The sequence below is a fragment of the Chelmon rostratus genome, chromosome 17, assembly GCF_017976325.1.
Source record: "Chelmon rostratus isolate fCheRos1 chromosome 17, fCheRos1.pri, whole genome shotgun sequence".
Taxonomy (NCBI): domain Eukaryota; kingdom Metazoa; phylum Chordata; class Actinopteri; order Chaetodontiformes; family Chaetodontidae; genus Chelmon; species Chelmon rostratus.
This window is the reverse complement of record NC_055674.1, coordinates 16,191,398-16,210,824: the sequence shown is the minus strand read 5'-3', so window position 1 is coordinate 16,210,824 and position 19,427 is coordinate 16,191,398. Positions and strand designations below refer to the sequence as shown.

The 19,427-nt window shown below is 42.1% G+C and overlaps 1 protein-coding gene across 3 annotated transcripts in view; it reads right to left on the bottom strand.

Annotated features, from left to right (window-relative positions):
* usp7 (ubiquitin specific peptidase 7 (herpes virus-associated)) overlaps window positions 1-19,427 on the bottom strand; it is a 30,893-nt gene that overhangs the window by 10,353 nt on the left and 1,113 nt on the right. For 2 of the 3 annotated variants that reach the window (XM_041956594.1, XM_041956595.1), the window contains exons 2-23: window positions 15,427-15,531; window positions 14,956-15,154; window positions 12,979-13,117; window positions 12,549-12,637; window positions 12,329-12,437; window positions 11,353-11,483; window positions 10,935-10,989; window positions 10,753-10,833; window positions 10,266-10,356; window positions 9,854-9,936; window positions 9,343-9,452; window positions 8,391-8,568; window positions 7,383-7,527; window positions 7,012-7,142; window positions 5,563-5,697; window positions 5,219-5,320; window positions 2,232-2,337; window positions 1,763-1,855; window positions 1,583-1,650; window positions 1,190-1,290; window positions 679-832; window positions 123-190 (exon numbers count right to left, since the gene is read on the bottom strand). In XM_041956594.1, the coding sequence (XP_041812528.1) occupies window positions 123-190; window positions 679-832; window positions 1,190-1,290; window positions 1,583-1,650; window positions 1,763-1,855; window positions 2,232-2,337; window positions 5,219-5,320; window positions 5,563-5,697; window positions 7,012-7,142; window positions 7,383-7,527; window positions 8,391-8,568; window positions 9,343-9,452; window positions 9,854-9,936; window positions 10,266-10,356; window positions 10,753-10,833; window positions 10,935-10,989; window positions 11,353-11,483; window positions 12,329-12,437; window positions 12,549-12,637; window positions 12,979-13,117; window positions 14,956-15,154; window positions 15,427-15,531 (2,473 nt within the window). The remainder of the gene's footprint in view (window positions 1-122; window positions 191-678; window positions 833-1,189; window positions 1,291-1,582; window positions 1,651-1,762; window positions 1,856-2,231; window positions 2,338-5,218; window positions 5,321-5,562; window positions 5,698-7,011; window positions 7,143-7,382; window positions 7,528-8,390; window positions 8,569-9,342; window positions 9,453-9,853; window positions 9,937-10,265; window positions 10,357-10,752; window positions 10,834-10,934; window positions 10,990-11,352; window positions 11,484-12,328; window positions 12,438-12,548; window positions 12,638-12,978; window positions 13,118-14,955; window positions 15,155-15,426; window positions 15,532-19,427) is intronic. The other variant, XM_041956596.1, reaches the window with a different exon arrangement.

Here is a 19,427-nt window from a genome sequence, read left to right as displayed (position 1 = left end):
GCTTGACATGCACCTTCTGTGTCTGTGTCAGCCTCACTGATCACGTGAAATGATAACTGTGTGTGTGTGTGTGTGTGTGTGTGTGTGTGTGTGTGTGTGTGTGGATGAGACAAGCCTCCTACCCCTGTGACTTGAAGAACTGCAGCAGCATGGGATCTGTGTTCAGCCTCTGCGCTACTGTCTTGGCCACCTGACAAACAGACAACACAAACATTACAAGAAGGATCACCGCAGGGCTGCCAGGTTTCATCTGTGCCTGCTAACTGAAATGCTTTGGCAGGTTTTATGCATTTAGAACATCAAGCACTTGAGCTTTCTAGAAGATATTTCAAAGATCCACACTGTTTTAAGGCACAAAATCCCAACTCTCTAATGTTGTGAAGTTTCATACATAAGTTTCATACAAAATAGCACTAAATTACCAAATAATCTGCAGGTTGCCAGACGTTCACTTGACCAATTTTACAATTGCAATCAGTTTTCCTTGGATATTTCTGTTGTGGTTTAACGTCAGTACAAATTAACATGACAGAATAATTTCCAAATATTCATTAATTTTTGAAAGGCTCAGTTGTGTGGTTTTTTTCTCTTTAGGAAGCTGATGTATTCTTTTCAACAGAGCTGATGCAGACATACTGAAATAACAAACTTCAAACCGAGTGCCTGAATGGCCCACACCTGAAAATAGTTCATGCGGTTAGAGAGCGTGACCACGAAGCCAGGGTCGTTGTGGATGGTCTTGTCACAGAAAATGACATCAACACGGTGATAGAGATCCCGGAAATAGTCCTTTGCTGTCGGCAGCTCACTGCTGTCGTTCTCTGGGTCGTCCCTGCGCGATTGGAGGGAGGTAGGACGATGGATTAATTGAGATACAGAATGTTTAGTGTTTACAAGGAGGCAGAAAAGAGAAAGGGGAGGACAGTAGACAAAGAATCAACAGAGGTAGATGGAAGAACAGGTAGCAGGAGGCACAAAGATGGAAAGAAATGATGAAGAGGGTATGAAGCAGTAAAGGAACAACTAAATTTTAAAACAATATTTCTGTTTTTTTCTCAAATCTAGCATTATTTACATTCATGTTTACTTGCTCGCCGCCCATTCAACTGTTAAATGAAAATTCTAAATACACTGTGATATAAATTAGCTCACACTGTAGATCCCAATTTAGACACACAAACAGTCTTACTTCTGGAAGACAATGATGTCCCCGTCCATGAGCTCATCCAGGGCCTTGTCCAGAGAGACATCATAGTCCTGTATTCGCTCTGTTAGATTGGGCTTTACTTCCTGTAACACACACATCATGGGAAATGTAGTTAAAGTGGAGCTGTGTCTGCACACAGGAGTATTTGGTTGAGGATATGTAAACGAGCAAAGCTGCAGAAGGACGAGTGTGAGGAAACGAGACTCTGCATACGACAGTGTGAAAGTGTGCACGAGAGAGTTTGTGAGGCGAAGCCTGTGTGTGTCAGAAGAGCATGAGAACGTGACTGTGTGAAGGAGCGAGTGAAGAGTGAGAACAAGTGAGAAAAAGGAAAGAGGAATGTGCCAGCGAGTGAGCGCTACATAAATAGATCACCTCATAGAGGATAAGGCTAGTTTCCTGCTGAAACCCTGCTCTCTCACACATGACTGGCAGAAGGTCTCCTGGTTACAGAGAGAAAAGAGCAGCAGAAACACAATTTAAACAGTGCTTTTTTTACTTTAAGTAAGACTGTGTGTTGAGCTTAAAACAGACTTGCATGTTGCCACCACTTACTTATTTTGCAGGATATAGGTGTGTAGATATGTCCACAATAATTTAAGCTTCTGGTTTTGGGATCATACATCTTCAGGAACAACATGACATCATCTGAAAAGAAAGAGACAAAGTCACAAACAATACAGTAGCACCAATAACAACACCTTGGTCGAAACAAGGAAAACACTGCATGTCAAACAAATTGCTTAAATGACCACAAGTAGTGTTCCAATTAAAACATAAGACATTTTCAATACACCCCAGTGGGTCTTGTGAAGCTGCATTTCTAGTAATTCTAGTAAACCTTTAAAATTAAGTAGATGAATGGTGTAGAGGTCACGCTGCAGTGTGACAAGATTACAATTGAGACTTTTGCACTTAAGTCCCTGTGCGCTCTAAATCAAATGCCATTGACAAAGTAAAGTGACACAATCTGTAAATCACTGCAGAAAAACACAGATGAATGAGGGTGGTGTGTGGGACTTACGGTCTTTGTCAAACTTGGGTAACGTGGCCCCGCTGGCCGCCATCTCTGGATCCACAGTCTCCAGAAATATTGTCCAGGGATTCTCGTTGTCGCTCAAGTCAATCATCTGAAAAGCAAATGTGCACTAACTTTAAAAAACGATGAATACATTTATTTACGGGAGTGGAAGACACAGTCATGCACAGTAGTGTATGCATACATGGGCACCAATGCTCAAGTAACACTGTCACACATACACTAATGTGGCTCCAGGAACCAGTGACTACTAGATCACATGTGGGCCATTTTCAATCATTTTTCAATCAACTAATTGGTTCAGCTGCTCAGCTCCCTCAGTTGCTTTCTCCTGGTAAACTAAACTAGAAAATTCCCCCTGGGAAATTTTGAAAGGGACACGGGGTGTGTTGGAGCCGACAAAATTATCTACGTTTTAAAGTTTGAATGAAGTCTCTAGGACAAAGTATGGCCGAGCAGCGGACAATTGAAAAAGGCTGAAATTTGAGGAAATTTCCCCATTCATTTCTTTTGGGAAATTTATCGCAGTTGTTTGCGTCTTACGTCGGCCTTCGATGGTCATAGCTCGAAAACCGTAAGAGATATCAAAATGTGCCGAGGGTCATTTTGAGCCGACAAAATTATCTACGTTTTAAAGTTTGAATGAAGTCTCTAGGAGAAACTATGGCGAAGCAGCGGACAATTGAAAAAGGCTGCAATGTGAGAAAACTGCAGATATCAGAGGTAGTCAGTCCCTGATTAATGAATTGCTCTCAGCTGTGTTTCTGTAGCTTTCTCCTTGTCTGTCTCTGTTGAGAACCTCAGCTGTCTGTGTCTGCTTCTCTCCTCTGCTTCATGTCTCTGTTAACATGAATTAATGAACTGAATCAATAAACATGAATGGAGCTAATGCTAACGGAGCTAACAGAGCTAACACTAACGGAGCTAACAGCTAACGGTGCGAATAGAGCTAACGGCGCTAACGCTAACAGAGCTAACTGTGCTAACAGAGCTAATAGAGCTAACGGCGTTAACAAGGGGGCGGGGGGATGGGATTTTTCATTATGCATTTGTCTGTGTGTGTGTGTGTTTGTGTATCTGTCATTGTGTGTGACTGCGTATGTGTGTGTCTTCGTCTGTTTGTGTGTGTGTGTCTGCTTGAACTACACAAGCAGCCCAACCAGCTCCTACATGGAGATGTGTCTGGTATATGTGTGTCTGAATGTGTGTGTGTGTGTGTGTGTGTGTGTGTGTGTGTGTGCGTGTGCGTGTGTGCGTGTGTAACTTCTGCCCCACCTGCTGATAATTACCTCTGCACCTCTCCCACTGTTTACCTGTTCCTGTTCAGTTTTGACGTGCTTGTTTTTAAATCACTTTTTAGCTGTTGGTTAGCCCTTTTTGTGTGTGCATTTGTGTGACTACTGTCTCAACCTCTTTGGCAAAGAGCTTTCTGAAGCTGAGTTTAACTGCTTGTTGGACGGAGATTGTTTTCAAACAATGCCCTTGTTTTGACTGAGCTCGTTAAGATAATCACTCTCAGGCTGGTTGTCCTGCAGATGTGTGTGCGTGGGTTATTGACCGGTGTGTGTGTGTAAATGACAGTTGCACCTGTTAAACTCTTCCCTTGAAAAGCGGCTTTTTCGCTGTCGGTTTCTTCCGAACAACTTGCGATTGTGTCAAAACCGTAGCTGCTATCAAAAACCCGATTACACTGTGAGATGCGGACAAGTCTGGGCCAGATGTACGTGTGTTTTATGTCCAGATATTCTTTAGAAAAATGACAAAATGGTCGACTTAAAAAGACTCTGCGACTCAGAGAACAGGAGTTTGTATTGTATGCAGTGAGATTTGGGTTCGGCGAACCTCCTGAACTAAATCCTCTGGTGAGAGAACCGTACCTCGTATCAGAGTGTACTATAGATCATCGGACTCCCGAGAACTTCCTGAGTCCGACCATCTCCTCGTTTTATTCCTGACACAACAACTTTTCGTTTTATGGCGATCTAAAGACAGGAGGCATTTCTGCTTTGCTCACAAAACAGCTCTGAATTTTAACATGGGACTTAATGGGAGAGCAGGAGGGAGCTGGCTGCACAAAAAGTCTCACTATTTAAATTCAGTAAGTCTCTCGGCTTTTTCGAGGACATCACACGAAAGAGGACAAGTTTGTCTACAAACTGATCCCAAAATTATGCGTGTAGAGTGTAATTTGTGGCCGTAGCGACGAGAAAAAGAGAAGATTTTCAGATCGTTTTTAGACTCTGTGCCACTCTAGCACGCACTCTAGCACGAACATTCCGTGCAATATACACCCATTATAATCTCAAAATTTCCCTCCAAACGATCACTGTCATTGAACAGTGACTGATCAAAAACTATAGGACCAATCAAAATGTGGATGAACACACCAATAGACCAGACTTGGGTCTACATTTTAAAGTTGAAATGAAGTCTCTCGGTGAATGTATGCCTGAGCTACAGATGTTTGAAAAACTCCAATTTCAATCTTGTTTTTTTCACCTGTCCCATTCATTTCTTATGGGATAAATTTGAGAAAAGTAATAGCACACCGATCCCGAACAATACGCACGTTTTGATATATAATTTGCGAGGGTTTTCTCAAAGCTGCGGGACGAGTTAAGGGACGAAAACTTGGAGGAGGATGAAAAATAAGAAGAAGAAGAAGAAGAAGAAGAAGAAGAAACGCGCGGGATAGTAATAAGTGACTCGGGGCGTAGCCCCGAGTCACTGGCTCCTGCAGCTATTTCATAGCTGTAGGAGCCAGTGACTCGGGACGTTGCCCCGTGTCCCTAACTAAATTAAACACGTCCCAGAACTACAAATGTACTGGATGCACAGCAATAATACAGTGGAAGCTTTTCACTGGACTGAATGTAAAACTGAACACAAAAATGGTTCACAAAATGTCCAAATAGCATAAATACCTACACAGCTTAAACCCACAAATAGCTCTTGGAGACACAAACACTTACAGACTTGTTGCAGTCGGCCTCGTAGTCAAGCATGGCGGGTCGCTTGGTTCCATTGCTCCGGGCCTGCATGGGCCACAGTCTCATCTGGTCCTGTGGGAATCCCTGCAGCAAATCAAAAAGGTGGGCTTAATTTCATTTGCATTTTGATAAAGATGAATGGAAAAGCCAAAAAGGGAAGTTGCTACGGCTGCTGAAAACAAGACATATGAATGGTTTTACAAGAGATGAGGCAAGAAGTGTCATGGCAGGTTTCTAGACTGAGCCATTTAGCTGCAGTTTGTGAGCATTTGCCCCCAACATCCTGCTCTGTTTTTCCCCCTCACACACATTCTTGAGTCTCTCACCATGGTCTGGGAGAGGTTCTGGACAAACTCTTGCAGCGTGGAGCTCTTCAGGACCTTGAAGACTGTGTACTTCACCTTCTCCTCATCATACATGTCATTGCCCTGATGTCCACAGAATTGGTCCTCTGTCACCATCTGGCCAGAGGAGGAAGAACACAGGAAGAAAACAACCTCAGTGACAGTAAAATGGAATCAAGAGAACCAAACGCCCGCGGGAAACAAGAAAATAGGCACACATTTGCCCAAACTGCAGTAAAGTGTCTGTGGGCTGGACACCCTAATCTAGCTGGGCACTGAAGCTGCATGTACTTCTGTATTCCACACATTCAAAACTGCAAGAGGAATGCCCATATATTGATGCAGAACGTGTTTAATCGCAAACTTAAAGGATGTAACAGCCTTTCCAGGTTTTGTCTTGGTTACACATTTTGTCATACACAAAACAACTCGATCAGTTAAACAAATGTGAAAAAGATTGTACTCCACAGCGTGACAGGCAAAATGCAAACTGGATTTATCATACAATCTACCACTGACATGTATTTGTTCCTCCTATTGACTCTCCAGGAGGAAGTAATGAAGAGACATTAGCCTTTGACCTGGCTCTATACCAAATAATAAAGGCAGAGCAGGTGACATCTTTGAACAGAATAAATCTTTATCTTTGAACAAGCCGTTTCCTCATCTTTACTCACTACTCTTCTCACCATCTTGACCACACTGTGCCTGCCACAGTGCAGCTAGAGGACCTACATTCTTGCCTGCGGCTGACAGAGAAAACAACTGCAGACTCTGCTTCACAGAAAGCAATCCCTGGCACTTGAAGAGACCTCTATGTATGTATGTGCCACTATAAAAGTATGTCACAATAACAACCACAGCACTAACATCATATTGCCTTAATGCAATATACATATTGTATTCATAAAAGTGCTAATGCACAACCATACTAGTTCCGGTCAGCTTTTGACAGTAGATTTGTATGCTGTAATCTGGTCAGATAAGGCATTTCATCCAACTATGAGACATATCCAACTACTTTTTTGGATGCAATTATTTTTTTGTTAAAAAACAAAGCAGGGTGCTTGGCAGAGCTTCATGTTCACCTTGTATAAACGACTATTGTGGAATCTTCTCAGAAAAATACAGATAGACTATAGAAAACAATCGATATGGTCTTATCCACGGCAACAAAAGACATATTAAGCACCATTTCAATTCTAAATCTTATTTGTTATTCACTCTTGCAAACCTAATGTAATGAGCACCACTTCCCTCGCATCAGTATGTAAGACTAAACCCAGCATGAGCCCAGTCTGCTGGTTTGTCTGTTGACACTGTGATAGTGCTACACTGCTTTACAGTCCCATCCTAATTAAAAACAGCCATCAAAGTACTTTGAGTCTGCAAAGTATAACAGCACCTTCAATAGCACTCCTGGTTTCCTACCTGGACCTGCATGTAGAGGTGAGCCTCTTGGCGCTCCTTCCTCTTCTGTGCCTCCACCCTTTTCTCCTCCTGCAGACGTTCCACAAGCTGCTGGGGAATGTCCACGTCAGTCATCGGCTGGAGCACCTCACCTATAGATTCAAGCGAGCATTAAAAAGCAGACAGAGTACAATACAACAAGATTTTTATTTACTATAGTCACAGTGGAAACCCTCTTACATGCTTCAAATTTAAATAGAATACTGTACTTAAGGGCAGACTGGCAGAGCAGGGGAGATGAATCTTTCATGTATTTATGGGACAGTCTCTCTAGAACCAGCATTTGTTTACTATTACCTAAAGAGCAGAAGTAGAGGGAGTATGTTACTTACTGAGTTTGGACTCACGGATGTAGACCAACATGTATGCATTGGTGCAGTGGCGTACTGAGAGGTCATCATCATGTCCACCGTAGTTGTGCTCAATGGCCTCCTCCTTGGTGCACCGCGACACCACATCATCATCAAACTTGCACCACTGGAGAGAGAGAGATATAGAAAGAATGATGGACAAGAGGGGGGAGGTGGTGGAGAGATGAGGAGGATAGGGGAGCAAGAGTGGGGCAAAAAGTATAGAGGAAAGGAGAAAACCAGAGAGCACTTAAGATGACCATTTATGTTAAATCATTTTGACATGCTTTCAATCAACCCCTATACCAACATGCTCATAATGCTAACATAAGGTGATGTCTGATCACCTTATGTCAGAACATCTATAAATGTCTTAAAAGGATGACTAGTACAGGGATGCTCAACCAGTTGTTACACTATTACAAATACACTGCACTAATATGTGAGTGTGAGTCAGGAGTTCTGCAGGTGAGTGAGAGTTGCTAAGGGTGGTGGGTGAGTGGGTGTGTAAGTAGGTATTATACATGCTACTACTTTGAATTTTTGGATTTAACATTGGGTGTGAAAAAACAATACAAGGAGTGAGTTTATAAGCTCAAGTTTAAATGATGTCACATGCATTGTTAGCCACAAACGCTGGACTCTTGTCACCAATATTTATCTGAGTATGGAGCTAATTCAACACTGGTGTTGAATAGCTCGCTCTTTGGTGAAATACCCTTCTGCTGAATATCTGAGCATTAATTGACAACATGGAGTCTGAGTGGGTAGCTCAGAAAATGCTTCCTATAAGTGGCTATTTTGAGTTTAATGTCAGTTCTATAGGAGACGTATATCTCATATCTAAACAAGTTGAGCATCCCAAGTCATGACAAACACAGGCAGTATTCTTAATGCAAATGTTTCTCAAAACTACAGCTACTCGTGCAGAAACCCCAACCATGCCCACAGAATTTTTGGGTGAAAGGTGCATAAAAAAATTGTTCTCACTATTGGTTCCTTGACACTCACTTTGCCGTCTCCTTTTGGGTTAAGATAGACGACGTAGTGACCGCCATGGTTGTCCCCGCTGTGCACTAGCACTGCATGCAGGATGTAGTTGGCTGGGTCCTTAGAGTCTGGCTTCTGAAGGAATTCATCCAGGGGCAACTGATCTGGAAACTCAAACCTACAGAAGAATGAGGAGAGGAGAGAGAAGCAGAGAAGATAGACAGACAAATGATGGGGATGGGGAGAGAGGAGGGATTGATGTGTGAGAAATGGAGAAAGGGAAGATGGAAATCCAGGACAAAGAGGCAGGGAGGGAGAGATTGGAGAAGATAGGAGATGGCAGGCGAGAAGAAAGGGAGGGAAAGGCACGAAGACAAAAGAAATAGAGGAGAGGAAATTGAAAAGAGAAGGGTCAAATATTAAGACAAAGAACAACATATTCCTGCAAGAAAGACAGCAAGAGTTCAGTGTGTGCGTGTGTGAGGATACATGTACAAACACCTAAGGGGGCCAGGTGCTGATGGCGGTGTCACAAGGATGACTCAGAGCCCCTGTGGGATGCTACAGGGGAAAATTAGCTTGACAGGATGGCTGCACATGTGTGCGTGTCCTGAAAGTGTCACATTATCCTGGTGGATTGTTAAAACACCATTAGCTGCCACAAAGCTTTACACAGAATGATACGGCCTACAGGGCAAAAAAAAAAAAAAAAAAACCTCTCAATGACTCACTTCCTCACTGTCTTAGCACAGTAGGTCAGGGCATGCTGCTCAGAGAGAGAAGGCTTAAGAGCCAGCTCTGGAAGCATACAGCTCTTTTAACTTATGTTAACATGGACTAAGACTGTCTCTGAAAGGATGTCTGACCACCGGCCACTGACACAGTGTGTGAGCATAATGAAAAGAAAGTACATGTGAGCGTGTTAGAGTGAGGTCTGGTGTGTTTCTTCTACCTGTCGTTGATCTTGATGTTTTGGTCGGTCTGTGGGTCATACATGAACCTCATCAGCTGCAGATGAAGGATTGGAGGGAAGGTAAGGAACTTCACTCCCTTTTCTGCTTCCTGCAACACAGACATGCCATTGACATTTGTTCTCCAACCCTTAACGTGTGCAGCACTATGTAACTTATCAGAATGGCATTGTTTTCCAGCTTATCGATCTGATCATTCAGATGCCTCTCAGGTGCTTTGCAAACACGTGCCTTAAATTCACAGCCAACATTTCAACATCTGTGTACAGCCTGCAGTGCATTACACTTTAAAATTTCACTATGTCCTTATGAAGTCAACAGGGTCCTGCTTTATCAATTAATGACACATGTGACAAAAATGTTGGGATTTAAATGAGCATAAAGAGAAACTGAGATCTAGCCAAAATAGATCAAACTAAAAGTAAGCAACTAAAACAAACTGGAGACAAAAGGCACACAAAAAAATTGCATCCAGTCATGGTGAAACCTCACCTGCAGTCCATGCTCTCCTGCGTCGTATTTGTTGTCTCCGTCTAACTGTTCGGTTGCAACATAATCTTTGAATGACTCAAATACTGGAAATAAGCACATCAAGAAAACATCCAAATTGGTTACTTCAAAATCAACAACTGATGGGCAACAACATTTAAACATATATATATATATATATATAAATATATATATAGATATGGACATATAGATATAGATAGGTAGATATAAATAACAGTAAACAGTCTCCTCTTGCAGCAAGAAATGCAACACCTTTTCAATATATGGGGAAATATCATGGCAAAGTCAGTTTAAACCAATGCAATGTATTTCAGTGAAAGATCAGCTGATTCTGCAGTGCCACTGTTCCATTGTTTGAGAAAAGCCATGAAGTTGTGTTGGCGTTGCTACTCACTGTTCTTCTTTCCTTTTATACTAAGCTGGATGTCATAGTAGTCCTCTATCCGCTCTGACCGGTAGTCCACATGCTTACACTGGATGTATGACTGGAGAGTAACACACACACACACACACACACACAGGTCAGACTATATGATACAATTGGCAAGTTAAAAATATTATTTCTAAGAGGGACGCTTCTTGATTTAACCTCATTCTATTCTTAAACTGACCTTGTTCCAGGCTACATCCTGTGCCAAGTCAGACTACTTCAAATCATCAGTATGTTAACAAAATCTGCAGCAGTATTTACATAATGCATGCCAGGCTGACATTACCCTGAAAACCCTCACTTTCAACAAATAAACAGGATAAATCTCACTCAAAAATCATTTGTCTTTTTGAGATGAAACTCAGGTTAGACTGAGACTATAAAAAACGTGACCGTAGCCATCAAGACAAGTCAGACATGAAGATGAGGAAAGGCAGAAAGAGAAACATACCACCATCTTTCCTCTGAAGAGCTTGGGGATGGTTCCCTCAACACAAGTGCCTTTCATTTTGTTCTCCACATTGTCTAGGAGCTGGAACAGACACACACACACACACACAGTAAAGTCAGTGACTATTCAGCATGCACACGCTTACACACCCAAATTCATTAAGAGACTATGAGAGCACTCACCACTCTGCACAGCTCCTGTACATCATGTTGCATGAAGCTATCTAGTGTTTCCCATCTTCACACAGGAGAGAGAAAAAAGACAGCAAGGTAGTTAGATATACTCATGGATCAGGAAAGATTTGTGGCTGGTAACCATTTTAAAATTCTTCTAAAAATAATGTTTAACACAATCTTAAAGTGTTTGCACCTACAAACTAGTGTGAAGATCTTTCTGATGTTATCATCAGAGTATCTTACTTTCTCCTCCAACTTCAATGTTTCCAGCATTTCAGTCCCAACAAGAAAATAAAGAGAAAATACTAAAAGTGCTTCACAGAGTGAAAGATAACAAATATTGGTTTGACTTCTTCACCTCCATCTGTGTCACATTGAGACAAAAGACCGATGAGCTGCCACTAACAAAAAAAGTGTACCCTACCCGAAGGACTTGGTGAGTTTCTTGGTGCCGACGGGTTTGTCGCTGTGTTGCAGCTCGTAGAAAACCCTCTGCAGTGCCAGGGGAACGCTCTTGGACGAGTCATCTCCCTCTGTGGGCATCATGTACACCGCCTGGGAAGAGAGTCAGCGGGATTCACACCAGGATTAGGTATTAGGAATATATATATATAATATAGCAGGAATAGATGTGGCAAGGGACACTCCCAGCAGATGGCGGCAATGTGACGCTTATGGATGCCAACCGCCATAAACTAAGCAGCAGAAGAAGATGGGGCAAGGCTAGGTCTGTGTGTTCACGGTGGAAGACTTATTGTACGTAACATGACGAGTGAGGAGCTGTTTTTGACCGATGTTCTTAGAATGTATTTAATAGTCACCAAGTTTGTAAAACAAGCAATACTTTTTTTTGCGATTGGCTGACCAAACAAGTCGCTGATTAAATATGTCATCAGTGGAGTCTTGTGATTGGTTCTCAAGATCCCGGTGTACGTAACCCTTAATGTGCTTGTCCCCTGCAGCGTTACTACTTTCATTCACACACAGCCGCATCGACATTTTCCCTGAAACATCCTTGGTCTTGGAGGTAGGAAACTTCTGATTCCTGTTTGCGTTCACAGATGATCCCATGCAGGAAAAGTTCCTGAACATTTCAAGGATCGACTGCATGTGTGAAAAGAGCATTGGACTATGGCGAATTAAAGGGCCCCACGACATGAATTAACAGAGCAGACTCTAATAGGGGAAGTAGCAGCACATGCAGGTTGGAATTTCTGTATACATATTTACATACATATACCTATATTTGTGATTGGCCTTTAATATTTGTGACAACATGTGGACAAAAGATACAAACACTGAACTGAAACTCTAGTGCACACATACATACATGAAAAATACATCTTCACTGGGTCAGCTTAGGCCAATGCACTAAGCTAACACGTAAGATAACACCCTACCCGTCGTAGCTGGTTGGTGAAGAAGAGAGTCTGTAGCAGGCTATTCATGTAGCAGGTAGCTCCCTGGTTCTTCAGTCCAACATAGCCTGTGTGTTTCTTAGAGTCCCAGCTGGTTACAGAGGGAAAGCTGGTGTTAGGCTTATAATTCAGAAAACCTGAACAGAGAAATAAAACATGGGAAGCCTGTTCAAAGCCCCAGAGAAAGCTTAGAGCTACGTACGCCACTCCATGTGGGGCATCTGCCTGGACATAGACTTCAAAGGTGACTTTGTCATCATCGATGAAGCCCCTCTCTGGATCAGTAACATCCTGAAACACAACAACACCAAAATCAATCGATGGGAAGGGTAGAAGTTAAAGAGTTTACTTATATTTTTACCCTTAACTATGACAAAGAACCAGCACAGAGAGCCAAATTGACAATGAGCAATTAGCATGCTGCCAGCCCTGTCAATACAGCCTCTTTTATCCACCCAATCAACAAGTAAATGAAAACTGAGTTTTTCCCCACTGTCTCCTATAGCATGTGTCTATTCAATCAGCCTCTTTGCCACAAAGCCAATGTTTCTTTGGTGGTACTTGTCCTACCTAAAAACCTTATCCGGCTGTTAATATTAATCTGCCATGGATTTGTCACTTTCTCTACTTACACTCCAGGACATGAAGTTGGAGAAACCCCAATCATTCTCTTTGTGGAAGAACAGGTGACTGATCCTGCGGCTGAAGGACTTCTCGTCATCTTTGTAATTGATGATCTTCAGCATGGCCTGTGCATGGCATGACCATGACCTGAAACACCAAGAATAGGATCAACAAAACAAATGGTGAGCCAGGTAAGCAAGTTAACACAGTAAGGTCTCAGGAGCCAATTTCACTTGCTTTCATTCCATGTTTGACGGAGGCGACTTTAACCATAAAAAGCCACTGGGGTATACAAAACACTTCTCCTTGACTAGAAGATCATGTCATCAGGATTGCCACTGGCCATGAAACCAAAGCCAGGTTTAGAAAAAATCCCTCCACAGACCAGTATCTCTACTAATTGATGTCAATTAAAGATACATTCAAAACACAAAAGTATTCACCTCGTTGACTAAAACACAGCGGCCTGTGCAGTCTTTTTAGGATTGTCAGTATAAATCTGTGTATAATCAACTTATGACAAGTGGCTACTGTATCCTTAAGGTCCTAAATTTTTACTGAATATTCCTGAGTGTTCAGTTCTGTCAATTATTAAAAAAGGGGGGAATATATCAGATTGGGACCCCTCTGAAGGGCAGGGTGCCCTGTCCATTTGTAACCCACTGCTAAGATAACTGTTGCACTGATGCTTTACTGGTTGCAGCACGGAGAAAGACATAATTGAAAAAACTAATATGACATCTGGGCTGGTGTTGGCCCAAAGACAGATGGGAGACAATAACAATTTGGAGGAAGGTTTGATGGTCTGATGAGACCAAAGTAGAGCTTTCTGCCCGTCATACTAAATGCTACTTTTGACATAATCCAAACACTGCTCAGAAGCGCCCCATGTCAACCATGAAACATGTTGGTGGGATGATTATAAGGTCTTTTCAGGCTTTTGCAACTCGAAAATTTATACAAAAACAGTAGGCTAATACTGGAGGAATGGTGATGAAAATATTTCATTTTTCTATCGATACTCAATGCAGCTTCACACTGACGTGAAAGAGTCTTTCAGTGTCAAAGAAAGCAGAATTATGTCAACTGTGACTCAAGGTTATGAAACACAGAAAAATGGGCACATATGGGAAGGCAGCAATTCATATAGGCACCGTTATGTTGACGTTTAACTGTAGTATATGTCCTACACTAATAGTATAGCCTAACTTTCGATTTTTAACTGTGTTCAGACCTTTTTAATGAAATGTCAGCACTGATAATACATGTCTGCACTGATTAGAAAACCAGTTGTGTAAAAGGTGCAGAATCTGATATTGGTGTTGTTCCATCATAATCATGTTGCTTCTGGAGCATCATTACAACTGACCAATCATGTTATTGTGATGTCATAGCTTTGCGACTTGGGAAAAAGACACATATGGGAGAAGCTAGCTTCTTTTAACATGCGGTTAATGATTTGGAAGAGTCTATTTTAGCGCAAACCATGATCTTTTCCTAAACCTAACCAAGTAGTTTTGTTGTGTCAACATAACCAAACTGTAACAGAAAACTGAAAATAAAAAAAGAAACTGAAAATAATAAGTGAAGTGGGTCAACACACAATCAGATAACAATATGACAGTAAGTTCCACAAAGAAGTGAACCTCAGTCTCCCTCCCGGGTGAAAGTCCTACGCATGACTCAGTCATCCACTTCTACCTGTTCCTAACCTCCATGTGGACTTTTTCGCTTTTTGCTCAGTTGCAATGACAGTCCTGGAGCAAAAGTAATCATGATGTTGTGGGAACATCAACACAGCGAGATCAGATAAACTGTAAAAGGTGGCCTCGTAAAAAATAATTCATTACAATGGAAACTGGTCATTTATCGTTATCTAGGCAACACTATTTGTGAATGTGTACCAGGACCACCAAAGGTTTCAGGTGTGTGTCTGTGTGTCTCTGCAATGTCCCCCAAATCCCTCGTCCCACCAAGACACCTACGTGGAGTCTGATTCTGCATTACACTGCAGGAAGAAGCCCACACTTTTCTGGTGTGGCCGGTCAGGATAGAAGCGTGGCATCACCATTATCTTCCATGGAAGGTTTCGGACAAAGCAGGACGGGCTGAGCACCGACTCACTCAGGCGACTGAAGCGTTCCACCACAAAGCGGAAAGTCGCCTCTGATCGCCAACTGGTGTCTGTGGAAAGATGGAAGAAGAAGAGGGTAGTTACAATGGTGAACAGAGAACAGGTTTCCTCCAGCTTTCCCTGACAAGACCTGCTGGTCAGTGGACATAAAATGTTTTCAAATCCTAATGTGAGACTAGCAACGCCACAACCAATTAAACACACATGATGTTGAAACCAGATCATTACTTACAGCAATTTCGTTGACAGCACAAGCTTCAAAAACAAGCAAAAGTATTGAAGAGATTGTAATTGTGTTTATGTAAGTGCACATCATCCTCACCATCCTCCATGTCCTCCTCTGTGTTGTTGTGTCCATCTGCCATGGCCACGTTACCATTGATCACCGGGTTGGCCGGGATTCTTGGAGGGTCGTCTGTGTCCCCAGCTGTACAAAGAGAGAAACAATATGATATTAGCATACATAGTCGGACAGAGACCTTTCTCTAAGGGGATAAAAGCTGGCAGAAGCCTCTGCATTGCTAACTATCTGACTTCAGCAGGTCAGAAATCAGGGGTCAAATATTAGCTCGCCAAGATCAAAAAAGTATGTCATCAAGAGCTAAAAATAAGTAGTCACAAACAAGGCTTCATCTCAAATGTGTATTCTTTTTCATCCATGTTTACCAGTTATGATTGTGCAACAGCAATGACCATTTAAAACTAAAGGTTCTCCCAACAACAATCTGCTAGATGTATTTTTGACTGGTGTTGAACCATATTATTTCTGGAAAATGTAAATATTACTAATGGAAATTAATCAAGTTATTTTAAGTCTTGTTTTGGCTTGTTGCTTTGAATATACAGTATGTGTCCTTTGAGGAGAAGGACAGACCAACAATCAGATAAGCATAATAAATTAAGACAACATCAACTAAGATTGGACTTTTTTTGTTTAAAAACAACAAAAGAATTCTGCAACTACAGTCTCCATCTTGATCTCCTGCGTCTCCACACAAAGTGATCATTCCTTTCCCCTTTCATAAATTTCACTGGGAAAACCCTGCTGAGACAGCATGACAAGTCTTCTTTCCCTGTCTGTGTGTCAGAGTGAGGGCGAACGAGAGAGAGAATGCGAGTGTGTGCAACAAAGACCATACAACATTACAGTAGGCTGGGTAATTATGGACACAATGCAGGATTAAGCTGCAAGTCATCGCTCAAACAAAAACACACACGCGCATAGGACAATACCCCATCCGAATAATGAGATGGCTCGGTGCACAGTCTCATCTATCAAAACACATTGATGACGGAAACAGATGAGCTGTGCGTAAACTTCAAGGAGTAACTGAAACCTGTCTGTATCCTGTGATGATGATGATGCTGCAGAAGACTTGTGAAGTCTTGAGCAACGACGGTATTGATGCAAACACTTACACAACCAGTGTATGTGTCCAAATGTGTTGATGTGTCAGTCCATCTTAGACTGCATTTCATGTATATCTGGTTTTCTCGTCTTCCTCTGAGATGACAGACACGGTATTGTCAGTTATATGTGTATGTGTGTGTGTCTGTCTGTCTTCAGGTAACGTTACTGACCGAGTCCTCGAGGAGACTGACCTCGTTTCCCCAAGTGGATTACACCCTGCTAATGGTGTCTGTCAGTCAACCCCATGACAACTTCTTGTCCCGCCCACTGTGTCAGTCTATCCTGAAACCACTGAGAAGTATGTGCTAATGTATCCACCACTGAAATCTATACGAGCTGGATGTAGGATTTCAAGTTGGACAAAATGCTACAAAGGCCTCCTGCAGAACTTACCCTCACTTAAATTGCACAAATATTTGGAAAGGGAAAAATCACAACCATCCCAACAGACTACTTAATTATATTTACAAGAGGCATCACAGGAATTGATCTAAATACCTGCTATACCTGCATTACAACAGGAGCTGTTAATAAAAAGCACAACACATCATTACATTCAAGTCAGATGTGCACACAAAGTATTCTGACCTTTCTTAATTTTTCAGCCTCTGGACTGAAAACAGCAAAAAATTATTTTAGCTACCAAGAAAAGGAATGGTATGGACCACCCCTAAAACAATGATCAAGTACAAGAAATATCATTAAAACAGATCTAAACTTTAAAATGGGTATTTACTAGGATGCTAATCTTAGTCCATACTCTTGCCCTATTAGAAAATTTGGATTTTATAACAAAGAATTGTTTGTTTTCCCATTCATTTCCATAATTCCCTACATTGTTGGAGAGCCATACTAGGTATAAACACTAGGCTGATTGTGTGACAGCAACAGCCTGACATCCTTGTCACATTTGCTGTGGCAAAACAGACAAAATGACTGAAATATGTAGAGCAGATGATGGATTAACCCCAATGCAACTGTGTGGAGCCTCATATCATAGAGGAGTTTAAGATTTCAACTTGTTTTCATTGTCCTTGTAAGGCTGTAGTGCACTGAGCGAGAACCCAATAAGGGTGAAAGTAAGGGGTGAGGATGGCTAGTGAGTGCACCTGCTACTAGTAAGTATTAAAATGAATGATTGAAAAATGTAAATGCCATCTGGAGCTGTTTCTACTTACTTATATCTGTAATTAAATAGATGTGTTATATATTGCCTGCTGCCGAATAACAAGCAACAATGTGTGTGGACAGATAATAAAATCGCTAGGACTAAATGACGCAGTGATGCTGAGGGCTCCCACAAGCCTGTACTCTGTCCAAAGTTGACATTTGAAAAAAACTTAATAAAATGGTGTTATGGCGGCTGGTCTTAAACGCTGAAAAAACGCAAAACAGAGATGGCCCCGACTCCAAACCTGACTAACAAAAACACAGATCATTAAAAATGGCGAGCTCCATGCCGTTTGGTCTTCCATACAATGAAGCAGCAAATCCCCGCGCTGCCCCAGTGCGGGCCTGGCTTACCGCAGCGGCGACAACCGTTACTTGCCAGCACTGCCAAACGTTTTCCCTAACACACTGTCAAACGTCAGCACATAAACAAACAGCTAACCCAATGCAGAATTTACATTCGGGTTTTCAGACTGTCATCTGCTCTACTGAATGGCTAAACTTGTTATACCACAGGCAATTTAGCAAATCACGATTGACGCATCTGCGTTAGCGTTAGCTATCTAGCTACCTAGCAAACACTAGCCACAAATTCATCTGCAGGCCGTTATTAGCCAACATTAGCTGAAATCAGTTATACCAGCTAACAAGCTGGAATTGGTGCAAGAGAATAAATAATCACTCATCGTACCGTTAGATAGCCATTAGAAAAAAGTGGAAAAAACTCTAAATTATGTGAAGCAGAGGCCTAACGTTCATGCAAAAGCCAAATCGAACGTTGCAAAATACAAGCCACCATTTTGGAACGCCACACACCCCCTCTGTGAGCATTAGCTGATCAGCTAGCAAGCTAGCCAGCCGATGAACGTAAAGAAGTGGGCCTTCGTGGCTAATTGACTAGCTTACAATTAGCCGTCCCGCTAGCAATGTGCATTATACTTTTACCAGCTTATTGCACACACAGTGTAATTAAACATATAACTGGTGCTGCCCGCGCCAAACGTATTTACAACCAATATCATCCAGTCAAGTGTACTGGTTTCACATTTTAGGGGCCAAACTGACGGACTTTACCCTGCGGTTAACCTATATCGTTAATTTGCAGGCCCTCGTTATATGTACAAGCCATTAGACACGATGCTAACACTATCTTTTAGAGAGGCTAGCGTAACGTTACACGTCGAATGGTTATTAACTTGCGATGTTTTAACGCTACCGTTAAGAACAGCGATGGTACAGTTACTTCACTCGCGGAATAGCAATCTTTGATGAAAACACAGGTGCCAATACCTGTCAAAATCAACTCAAAGCCTACACTTAAGTCAAAGCAGCAACATTAATTTACCCAGCGATGGTTCCAAGTTAATTGCAAGAGTCACAGCGAGACTGTTTACAAACATTTACGTTATCAACAATCTGCGGGCCTTGAATTCCGTGGCTGCGTGTTGATTCTTTAAACGGCGATGATTTGGCAAAGTGCATCTGATAACTTGTAACGGCAAACGAACGTTAACAAAAACTGAGCCGTTTATTTAGAAATACGGTCACCGATCCGAATGAATGATTTGCGTGGCTAATCTCCCAACAGTGTGGATGAACCGCTCTTTTGGGCTATCTACATGCAGTGGGATATCGCTGGCATACTGAGAGAAATGCAAGCTCCGTTCGCTTATAACGCAAAATGAGGTCAGCTCCACACAAGTATGCTGCAACGGACGCACAATCAGCAAAAATGCAGCCGG